This window comes from Apis dorsata, unplaced genomic scaffold (assembly GCF_000469605.1).
Source record: "Apis dorsata unplaced genomic scaffold, Apis dorsata 1.3 scaffold_382, whole genome shotgun sequence".
NCBI classification, from domain to species: domain Eukaryota; kingdom Metazoa; phylum Arthropoda; class Insecta; order Hymenoptera; family Apidae; genus Apis; species Apis dorsata.
In genome coordinates this window covers 1,127,949-1,140,041 of record NW_006263644.1, presented here as the reverse complement: position 1 = coordinate 1,140,041, position 12,093 = coordinate 1,127,949, and the positions used below count along the sequence as shown (strand labels likewise).

At 39.0% G+C, this 12,093-nt stretch overlaps 1 protein-coding gene across 9 annotated transcripts in view; it reads left to right on the top strand.

Annotated features, from left to right (window-relative positions):
* Positions 1 to 12,093, top strand: part of LOC102675465 (gamma-aminobutyric acid receptor subunit beta) — a 94,722-nt gene that overhangs the window by 74,207 nt on the left and 8,422 nt on the right. For all 9 annotated transcript variants that reach the window (XM_006618940.2, XM_031512060.1, XM_006618939.2 and 6 more), the window contains exons 6-7: positions 4,550 to 4,776; positions 6,405 to 6,487. In XM_006618940.2, coding sequence (XP_006619003.1) covers positions 4,550 to 4,776; positions 6,405 to 6,487 — 310 coding nt within the window. The remainder of the gene's footprint in view (positions 1 to 4,549; positions 4,777 to 6,404; positions 6,488 to 12,093) is intronic.

The following is a 12,093-nucleotide window of genomic DNA, read 5'->3' as shown; positions in this document are numbered from 1 at the left end:
TTTTTTTTTTTTTTTTTTTGTCTCGTGAAAGAAATATAATTTTTAGAGAGAGAGTGGATACACACGATGCGGATATCGAAATACGCGGGATAGGATCGAGTGCCACTCGAAGGGTGAACTTTCCACTTCGTGAAAAATCTCGTGCGTGTTGCAAAAGTTGGTACTTGTCATTGGTTGTTGGTTGGATTCGTTGGAAATTTCCTCGTGTTTATCGCAGTTAACGGTTATAACGAGAGATAATCTGATATCGTGTTCTATCGCTCGAAAAGTTGAGAATTACGCTTATAACTCGTAAACGAGGTGAAGTGAGGTTTAGAATAGATCTCGACAATTTTCATTTTTCACGACCAGGCATTGACGACGATTTCAGAGTTTAGTTTTCTTTTTTTCTTTCTAAATAAAACGATAGGTATTTTTTAATTATATTTAAACTTCTTCGTGTGTTAACTCTTATCGGTTACACTCTTCTTATTTTTTTTTATAAATCGTGTTGATAAAAATTTAATTTTACTTAAATATAAACGTGATGCAAGAAAACAAAAAAAATTCTTCCTATCATATTCCAATCAATTCACAGTCAATTTTTCTCTTAAAAAACGATGGCTCGTTGAAAAATGAAAAATCGTCATTTTTGATTCGAGGAAATATAATTTAATTCATTTACCAATGACCAACAAAAAATAGAGAATTCTCGCTCTGAATTAAACGAAACGGCCACTTTTCTATCTATCCCTTTTTCTTCTTCTTCTTCTTATTATTATTTACGTCTTGCAACCCTCGAAGCGGTATCGCAATAGCATAAATCCGTACGTTTATCCGGCATAAAACTTTCCGCGCTTGAAAACGTCACAAAAATATCGCGGCAAACGTATACAACGTCGATGACGGTGGTAAGCGTCGCCTCGGGTTGAAATCTTTCCAGCATAGCATTGGAGTGAGTGTCAGCCGTTATTGGAGCTGTAAAATGTCCAAGTTCGTTCCTAAAGTTTCCTCAATTTCTCTCTCTCTCTCTCTCTCCCTCTCTTTTATATATATATGTATATATATATATATATCTTTGTCCTCCCCTCCCTCTCTCGACCAACAAAATTTCACACCTATAATGATCGTGAAAATTCCACTCGTACGTTTGTAATACTCGTAAAAATTCTCGATGTAACATCGACGGGGGGATGAAGTGGAGAGGAGGGAGGGGAAAAAAGAGCGAAAAAATTCGCGTAGAGAGCGTTGGAAATCTACGAATTTATGGCGACAATTGTTATTTATCTTGTCGTAAAACCCAACGATTTTTTCTTTCTCTCTCTCTCTCTCTCTCTCTCTCTCTCTCTCTCTTGTCGCGCGACTCGTTCCGACCGAATCAAAACCATTTCTTTTTTTTCTTCTTCTCTTCCCCTTTTTCTTTTATTCTTCGCTCAATTCCTTTCGAAAATCATCTATCTCCACGCGACATACTCGTGCTTCACGAAGGTGAAAACGTTTGTCTCAAACGTTAATAAAAGGGTGGAGCGAGAGAAGGCAAAAAAATGCAATTTGCGACAAATTGGGGATCTGTTTAATTCGGAACGAACGAATTGCGTCACGAGATTAATAAATCTTGAGATGGATAGACATTGTTGTATCCATCTCACGTGGAAAATGTGAGAAGGAAAAAAAAAAATGGAAAAACGAAAAGATCGTGTACACATCAATTCTGGTACGAGTTTCGTTGGCTAATTAACCAATGTTTCGATCAAGCGAAATTATGTGTAAACAGAGACAGAGAAGCGAAGATCAATTTCGAAGATCAATTTTACAAAGATGTTGGCCTCGTGATTCTTCCTAAGATCGATGATAATTCGATGCAATTGGAACACGAAGGAAACTTTGTCTGTTACAAAGAATTTCACACTTAAAGAATCCAACAACTTTCAGATCCTCCAACCGCATAACGTTGCATAACCACAAGTTTCGAAGTTCGATTAGATATAAGTATTTATATAAATTAGATAACATAAGATTGTACACTTCACAGTAGTGTAATAAAGGCAGTTTGCATGTTGCTTCGATATAGCGTCTCGTAGCATGCTTGCACGTTGTAGTACGTTGTTGTGCCCCGAGTAATAATAGTCTGTGTATATGGAATACATATAATCACCATATATATATATATACACGGTCCATGCACCTTAACCGCTTTCGCGTGTACACACGAATTTACCTTACGCGTCGCGGTATTTCCCCCCCTCCCCTTACTTCACTGAGATCGACCACGTCGACGGAAATTCGATGCGAGTGAATCGATTGAATTATCGTTACTATCTTATCGTTATTCGAAACTTCGAAGAAACGTTTAAAAAAAATTTAACGTCGAATTTTTAATTTTTCTTTATTTCTGGAATTTATAAATTTTATCCATATCCATATCGTTTTATTATTCAAACAATATATAATCAACTTCGTATTAGGATTTTAAATTTATTTGTAATGATTTAATTCGTTTGTTTCGTCGAAAAGAAATAGGATTGATTTGTTTTATACAAAAGATTACAGTACAGAAAAATTCGTAATAAAGAAGATTCTTTTATTAGTTTCATAGGGGAGGATTTTGTAAATTTCAAAATATAAATAAACACATAGATTGTTATCTCGGGATAAACGGTTCTTCCAACTTTTTATTTTTAAATTCCTCCTCCTTTCTTTTGCAAGATCAAGATTTCCCAAGGAAATTGGATCCTATCTTTTATATATCTCTTAGCCCTTTTATATCTTTCTAATCTTCTAAAATGAAATGCAAATGTGATCGGTTTACGATCGATGCATTACTTGTCTTTGATATAAGTGAACTTTTAATAGCCTCTTCGTTAACCCCGCGGGGGAAACTTTAACCACGTTTCGAATGTGGCTCCCTGTGTAATCACGCCCAACTAATAATAGACTAATCAAGAAACTTTGATCTCGAATAATAAATCTAGCCCATCCGGATCGGATGATTACGCTCCAACTATTCGCCCCCTCCCCTTCGGTCACTTAAACTTTCTTCGTGGAACGAGTTACTTAGCCTCGAGTAAGTGGAAATTTACGGAGGATGGCACGCTACAACGTTTGATGAATTCACGATGGGCTCGCGCGAAGCCATCCCGTGAATCCGATGAATCGAGAGTAATCAAAGTTTAAACGACGAGCCTTGAATATTTGACAAGAATCGTTCACCTTCTTCCACCCTATTCCCTTGCCACCTTTAAATTACGCTAAATTTCCACCCGTTAAAACGAAATGCGCCGCTTTTAAAAATATATTAAAACCGGACTCGCATAAAATGATTTCGATTTTCGCCATCTTCTTGAATAAAATTTTTCATCGTTTGAATCTTCCATTGTTCATTGAACTCGAACAATCGAAATTCAATTTGTCGCGTGAAAATTCGATCCTGGATATAACGCGTGCATCGATTCCATTGTGGAAAAAACAATAACGATAATTCGAATGATCGGTAACAATAGAAGAATTGGGGAAAGAATTGGGGAGCAGAGGGGAAAGGAAAGACGCGTTTTCCACGCGTTTTGTCAAAAGACTTTGTTACGCGTGGTCGAAACGAGGCTGTGAGGAGGAGGATCTCGATAGATAGTTACGCGAGTGTTCAAGTAGCCGATTTAACGCGTTACGATAACCACGACGCAAGATTATCGGCAGAGTGTTTCTGTCTGTCGACGTTCGCGATCTCAGTTCTGCGTTTCCCCTTCCCCGACAATCGATCGCTCGAGACACATTTTTTATCTTGTTACGATCGCGCCGCTTCACATTTTTTTTTTTTTTTCGTTTTTTCCTCCCTCTCGTCGTTGATGTCGTACCCGTCGTTGTCCCCCGCGTGATCAACACGATTCGACCAATCCAATTCCGCGTACAAACATTTTTTTTTTTTTTTTTTATATATATAAATTTCCTTCTTCCTCGTCGTCGTCGTCTCTCTCTCTCATACACACACTCTTACTCTCTCTCTCTCTTTCTCGCGACCCCTCTGATAAAAAAAACACACCGAACCTTTTTCCTTCCGCCTCGCGAGCAAAAAAAAGAAAAGAAAAAAAAAAAAAAAAAAAAGAGAGACGAAACGATACGCGCGAGAAAAAACGGGGAAAAAAGAAACGTGGAACAACGTGTTGAAATACGTGATTAAAAACGTGTACAAATCGCGTTAATCGGATAATTTAATCGATGCCTAAATCTGTCTTTACGCGCGTGCAAACACACACATCGGCTCTCTCTCCGCGTTCTCTTTCGTTTCACCGACGATAATTGTGTTATTCTCTTTTTTTAACGGGAGACAATGAATTATTACACAACGTGTCACGTCGCATTGTCCGCATTGTCCCCGACGAATTCTCGATCGCCGATTATTTAATTTTTTTTTTTTTTTTTTTTTTTTTTTTGCGTGAAAATTATTTCGACCATATAGCGTATACTTCAAATACGTTCTTCCACCCTTTTCTTCGCGCTATCGTACGCATATGGAACACGTATTGCCATTCAAGGGACTAATGAACGCGCACGTGTGCGTGTGTGTGTCTCGTACCAGGACTTCACGCTGGATTTTTACTTCCGGCAATTCTGGACGGATCCACGGCTCGCGTTCAAGAAACGAACGGGGGTCGAGACGCTGAGCGTCGGCTCCGAGTTCATCAAGAACATCTGGGTACCCGACACGTTCTTCGTCAACGAGAAGCAGTCGTACTTTCATATTGCTACCACCAGCAACGAGTTCATTCGTATTCATCACTCGGGAAGCATCACACGTAGTATACGGTGAGTTGTCTACACGTGAATTTATCCGATATCCGTGTCTCTCTACGTGTAAATTGAAGTGAGTATTTTTTTTTAATTGATATTAAGAAAGTGTGCGTATGTATGTTATATTAAGATGTTTTGTTGTTAAAAGAATTTTCAATTTCCGTCTCGAAACACTTATACGTGATGAAAATCTTTCGAAATCGTATAATTATTCGTAGAAGGAAAGTATATATGTATATATTTATTTAATAATAAAAGCATTTTCTTTATTGGGCAGATAAAGAAATATTCAATAGTAATTTCGATACTAATTTCTTATTTCTATATAACTGTAAGATAGTCGGTCGAGAATAGGAGCAATAATTTCTATAAACGAAAAGAAAAGGGGCGTACACGTTCAATATTTCACGGCTTTGGACCACGTCAAAAGTCTTCGAACTTTTTCGTAGTAATGGAATATATTCTCTGGCAGGCAACGAGGAGGCGCGATAAAACTGCCACGTTCAGACCCGATTTTAACCCCGTTTCGATACCACGTGCCGTCTCTAAACAGCTCGAGAAAGCAGTTGTACATATATATATATATATCCACGACAAATTTGTTCAGAGCATCGTCTCCAACCCCTGCTTCCTTCGACCCCAGCCCTCTCGTATCATCCCCTTCCGCGCTTCTTCTGAACGTAAAGTGTTCTGGTATTAACGGTGTCGCTATGTTCGGACCATTCATGCATAATATACCTAATCTTTTCCACCCTTTGTATTACAATCTTCCAGATCTTGAGATTCAAAGGGTGAAAAATGATCGAGAGAAATTGGATCGAAGAAAAAATTTTGTTGATTAATAAAAATTTGACATTCATTCTTTCATAATTAAATTCGTTCTATCTTTTCCACCCTTTCGTTTCTTCACAATCTTCCAGATCTCGAGATTCGAAGGGTGGAAAACGATCGAGAGAAATTGAATGGATCGAAGAAAAAATTTTGTTGATTAATAAAAATTTAACGTTCATTCTTTCATAACTAGATTCCTTCTACGTTTTTCACCCTTTCGTTTCTTTGCAATCTTTCAGATCTCGAGATTCGAAGGGTGGGAAACGATCGAGAGAAATTGAATGGATCGAAGAAAAAATTTTGTTGATTAATAAAAATTTGACATTCATTCTTTCATAATTAAATTCGTTCTATCTTTTCCACCCTTTCGTTTTTTTGCAATCTTCCAGATCTCGAGATTCGAAGGGTGGAAATATATAATATATAAATATTAAAATATAATAATAAAAATTTAACGTTCATTCTTTCCTAAGTAGATTCGTTCTAAGCGTTGACACCGTAATCGTATCATGTTACACTTTGAAAGTTTCATGTTTCTCTTCCACTATGTGTTAACAGTCGTGAAATAATTAACAAGCATTCCTCGCCGCAAACTAGATTTAGAATTATCGTGAATTATTTATACCTGGAAAAAATAAAATTTCGAGAAATCTATCTCCGAAAAGGGCAAAATTTAATCATTTATTAAAATTTTTCATGACTACTTTTTAAGAGAATTGTTCCTTTTGAAAAGTAATATCAGACGAAACCGATTATCATTTTTTTATCAATTTCACGAAAGAGACGAAATTAATGTTTTGTGTTTGTTCCAGTTTAACGATCACGGCATCGTGTCCAATGAATCTGCAATATTTTCCAATGGACCGACAGCTCTGCCATATCGAGATCGAGAGCTGTAAGTACGCACGTGCGCGTGTATAAATGCATACATACCGAAATGAAAAGCGACGATCTGAGAAAAAGTTCGACACCCTCGCCTCCGTCACAGAAACACGTTACATATATATATATATAAAAAACACACGAGAACATACGATCCAAATTCAATCATCGGAAACATCATAAAACAGTGTCGATCTTACGAACCAATCGGCAATCGACCGTCAATAATATTTCTTCAGATATCGTTTTTCTCAATTTCATTCGTTCCGCACACTCGATGAAAGTTTTTATGGCGATAAAAATGGAAGAAAAATAGTCGATTGCCGATTCGTTAAACCGCTCCAGTACTCAACTGTACATCGCTTTCAGATAAATCCTTTTTCAGATCAAACACGGAAACACGGCTTCTGTCGTGTCGACATTAAAGGGAAAAAAAAAAAAATAAGGAAAAAAAAAAACTTAAGAAAACCTCGTATATTCTTCTTTTTTACACGCTCATACTAACGAAATATCGTTACCCGACAAACCTTACAAACCCACCCCCTTCAAACGCGACCGACCCCCGCTCTCTCTTTCCACACGAACTCTCTTCTCCCACATCCCACGAGATACACGACTCCTCTTCCGTATTCTATTCTCTCTTCTCTGTCTACCTCTCCTTCTCTGGCTATCTATCTATCTATCTATCTATCTATCTATCTATCTATCTATCTGTCTGTCTGTCTGTCCATCACTCGCCACTTTTACACGCTCACTAACACACGAATCAGTCACACGATCCGCGACATCGTCGTGGATCATTTTCATTCACTCCACTCACTCACTCACTCACTCGCTCACTCACCAGCTCTCGCTCACTCTTATTGGGTTTTCTATATCCGTTCACGATGACTTTTATACTATACGTCATGGCATCGTGAATGTAACGCCGAGCCGGACGCGTACACCCCTTTTCGAAAGAAATATAGTGAAGAAAATAAATTTCAAGCATAGCCAAAATCTTCGATCGTTCGTCACAGATCGAATGGAAACTTTTGAATATACATCGAGAAAGCTCATTTTCCACGAATCAGGATCTCAATAGAGGGGTAATTGCAACAGTTTCTGCCTATATATATATATATGTATATATATATACATATTTCGAATGGAAATGACGCGCGCGGCTCGGCAACGAGGCACCAGTGTGCGAACAACAAGAGCACCTTGACGAGAAGCGTCCGCAATAGCAACGAGGCGATATCGTCTCGATGCGTATCATGCAATCAACCCCCGACTCTGTTGACTCTCTTCAGCACGAAAAAAAAAGCGAGTCGATCAGACACACGGCTCGATCAGACGTGCCGCTGCGTTTTTTTTTTTTTTTAGGCTGCTAATAGTGTTGTTTTATTATTATTATTTCACCAGAGCGAGTAGAGAACGAAAGATCTCGTTAAAAAAAAAAGAAAAGGCGAGCGAAAGAGCTGACGCCTATGGTATAACACACCAGTGTACGGTGGCGCACGTGCGGGAAAACACCTGAACCTTTGGTGCGTGGGTGTAGATCTGTGTGTGTGTGTATGTGTTTGAAATGGCGAGAATGGCTTGGATGCGTGTGCGTTGTTGTTGTTGTTGTTGTCACGAGCTCGTGCCGTTGATTATCACTGCTGCAAATTGCACACGCGATCATTGGCTGTGCGAAACCGAAAGAGGATGCTCTCCCTCTCTTACCGTCTCTCGAGTCGAGATTTTTCATTCGTCGATTCTAAGTTTCTTTTTTTTTTTTTTTTTGAAAAAAAATCAGTAATCAATGTGCAATATCCGTTTAATTCTTGAAAGTTACTCACTCTCGAATGAATCTTTGGAATCTTTTGGAAGATATTTATTAATATTTTTAGGCGAGAATGAAAATTATTTATGAAAAAGAAAATATTCTCAAGTTTCGAAAGTTGCTCTTTCGAGAGTTATTTTTCCTCTTGAATCTCGACAACGATTCTCAAACTTTTCTTCAACTCTCAAAAAAACCAATTTTGACTAATTTCTAACCTTAGATCGTTGAATCATAAATTTCGATGATTGCAAATCCTTCTATCCAATAACAGCGGATAACAGGTAAATAAAACGGAAACGAACGCATCTGGCAACGAATCTGGCCGTTAAATTGCAAACGATCGGGGGGTACGATACGATAAAACGATAAAAAAAAAAAAGAAAAGGAAAGAAAAGAGAGTCGTGAAACGCATCCGGTGCCTTTGATTATATACCAGAAGTCTAACGGAGATTGGTAATCTATACTGCGAACAATGGAAAAAGTTTCGTTCCCTAACTCGCCCCCTCGCTAAGAGAGATCTATATTAAAACTCGTTCGCAGGACGATACGACGAAAGGCCGGCGGAAGTCGGACGGTCGAGATATCAAAGTAACTTGACCAAGTTCCTTGATTAGTTTCGCGGAGTGGAGAAAGCCGGATCCCGTCCCGTCGTCCTTAATTGCTCCACCCCCGTCCCCCGGCTTTAAATTATTACTAGTCGTTAGAAGTATTTCTGTTCCGATCTGTCGCGGCCCCCGTCCATTCCACCCTTCCTCCCCTCCGCGGAATGGTAATTAATAACGATTAATATCGAGGTTGGTGCTACTTACGTAAAGAGAGGGAGGAAGTATCGATCGTCGATCCTCCTCCTCCTCTGGCATCGAGGGTCGAGTATCGGGCAAACATTCGAGTTGGCGAAACGAAATAAAATCCCGCCGTTAAGTGGCAATAGCCGAAACGAAAAGCCGATAAATCAACCGATGATCAATTATTACGGATTAATTATTATGTATGACGTTCAATTGCGCTCGAATTATTGTCCAGTAAAGTAAATTGTGTAACTGTATTAAAAATCTTGTGTTGTATTTATCGAGGTTCGTTAAATTTCGAAAATTTAAAATGGCCGATTTGTCGCCAGATCGTTCGCGTAACGATGGATTAATCTCGTTACGCGCCTGCTCGTGATTGTATTTAACGTCGGGAGAGCCTTGGTTGGTCAAGCTTTGGATGGAAAAAAACAAAAAAAATAAATAAATAAAAGAAGAGAGAAGGATATTTTTCGTTATCGAGCCAATTTATGATGTTTTCCATAGAACATTTTCCAATGTAATCGCTGTTGTTACACGATCGTTGTATCGTGGACGAGAGCGGACGTGCAATTTGCAGTAACATCGAACAACCGACAGGTAGCGAGCTCGATCACGCAGATCGGTCGGCTTAGTTAATCCGCATCTTATTTGGTGGATATCGAGCCGGCCGACGTATACGCAACGTAGACGCATTTTTAGTGGTGGTTTCACGCGTGTGAAAAGGAAGAGAGAAAGAAAGAAAAAAAAAAAAGATTGAAAATGCAAAAAGAGATTATTCTCGTGGAGAATAACTCGAGGAAAGAGTTTTCTTCCATCTTTGATCGCAATCTGCGTGGCTGTATATCATATAACCGTAAGATTATATATATTATTTATACGAGCATCCTCCGAAGGGTCTCCACTGTACCAATTTACCACTGTTGTGAACTGCTCGCATCGGTACTTAGCGAAACCTAAGTGTAATTTCTCCGCATCTGCGTGTCGAGATATCAAAGAGACTCGTCGTCTCTCTCTCGAATATCTCGCTTCTCGTGGAACTACGAAAAAGAGTATTTCTCTAAATCGAAGCACACGTATCGTTGTGTGTGGAAATCGTGTGAAAGAATGTATGGGAAAAAAGAGAAAAAGAAAAATATCGAACGATCGACGGAGAAATCGCACGTAAATTGAGAAAGGAAAAAAAAAAAAAAAAAAAAAAGAAACCGTAGAGCACACGCACACGGCTGTACATATCAGAGTTTTTCGAGAAAAAAAAAAAGAAAAGAAACGAAAAAATGGAAAAGAAAGGAAAAAGGAAAAACGTTTTGTTCTTTTTTTTTTTTTTTAGCTCCGGCGACGAAAAACGTCTTTAAACGAACGTGTGCTACATGAACCCACTGAAAGTCACCACTTTGCCACTGTACCACAATACCACCACCACCACCACCACCACCACCACCACCACTACCACCACTTGACCATCACTATCGCATAAACCAAGCCCCCCGGCCCCTCTAAAAAGCCTCCGACATATAGCACTGAGCCTCGTGTCCGGGGACGTAGTAAGGGCCGACGACGGCCAGCCCCGAAGGAGGCTAAAACACAGAAAACGACGTGTCGACTACGGTGCGACCGAATTAAAACGCATTGTGCATCTAGCCCAGCGCATGTAAGAACGAAACGACTGCAAAAGCATTTTAGCCACGACGAGACGTGCCGTGGCCCCGTTCGGTATGCCTATATATATATATATTATTATTATTATTATTATATTATTTTCCAAAATAATCCGGTTATGAATTAACGACTTTCAAAAACCGAAATCTTTTACTTCTTCTTCTTCTTTTTTTTTTCTCTCTGTTTTTTTTCTCTTTTTTCAAATAATACTCCAAAAGAACTACTGGTCACCCATTCCCTACTGGCCACTTTTGCGTATGCTGTATTACCGTACTATATATATGTATATATATGTATGTATATATGTATATATATATATGTATATAGATCGTAGTTTGATAATATATCCCGCCCTAGATGAAAGTCGGCATGCCTGTGGCACGAAAATATTTTGTTCCGCTCTCTTAACCCAGGACCGAATTTTCGACTGCGCAACTTTAGTCGGCATCGAGTTTTTGCTTCCTGTTCTACTACTTGTGCGTGCCTTTAACGACCCGTTGAATGCGCCGCTCGGGTCGTCGGTAATCTAGCAGAAACGATGTTTTCGTCGAGGGAGTATTTTTCAATTTTATTACGCGAAGATATTGCTTTATTTTTTACATATAAAAAAAATATATATATATCAAATTTCGTCGTCGATCGCTTTTGCGTTGCGAAATTTTTTTTTTGCAGACCGTGGAAAAAATTTCCTTCCGTGACAAATTACTTCGAAGAGTATCCGCGATATTAATCTCGAACGAAATGTCCGCAATGTTACAAAACTATTAGAATGAGGGGGTAAGGAAGCAGGGTCCGGAAAGAAATAAATTTTTTTTTTATCTTATTTTTATCTCATCTTTAAATTTTTTTCTTTTCTTATTCGAATCTTTTTTCTTATCTTCGGAAAAGATACGTTCCCCTCGTTTTCGTGTTTCAACGTTTCGATATTCGAATAATTCGAAAGAGTTTCGAAAGAGGGAATTCCTTTTGTACGAGATGGGAATAAATCGTTAGAACGTGGAAATTGATCGAGTGAAATTCGATCCCGGGTTAAATGGGATCCAATTTTAAATAGCTTGTACTTTGCGTATATCGCGAACGACGATTCCAACGGGGAAGGGTGGTATTGAAGAAAAAAAGGAGTTAAATTTCGTGTTCAGAATTCGTGTCACTGGTGAAGCACAAAGCATGCGGCATCGGGCATGATACGTACAAAATTACGTGGGCACGAAGCATGCGATTGTATATGCTGATGCATGTGTGTCTCTCTCTCTCTCTCTGTCGACGCGTGTACGTGGGTGTATCTCTGTGTGCGTGTGTGCGTGTATATGCGCGAAGGGAGCGCGCGCCCGAAATCCACCCCAAACGTTCCCTCCAAATCCCCCG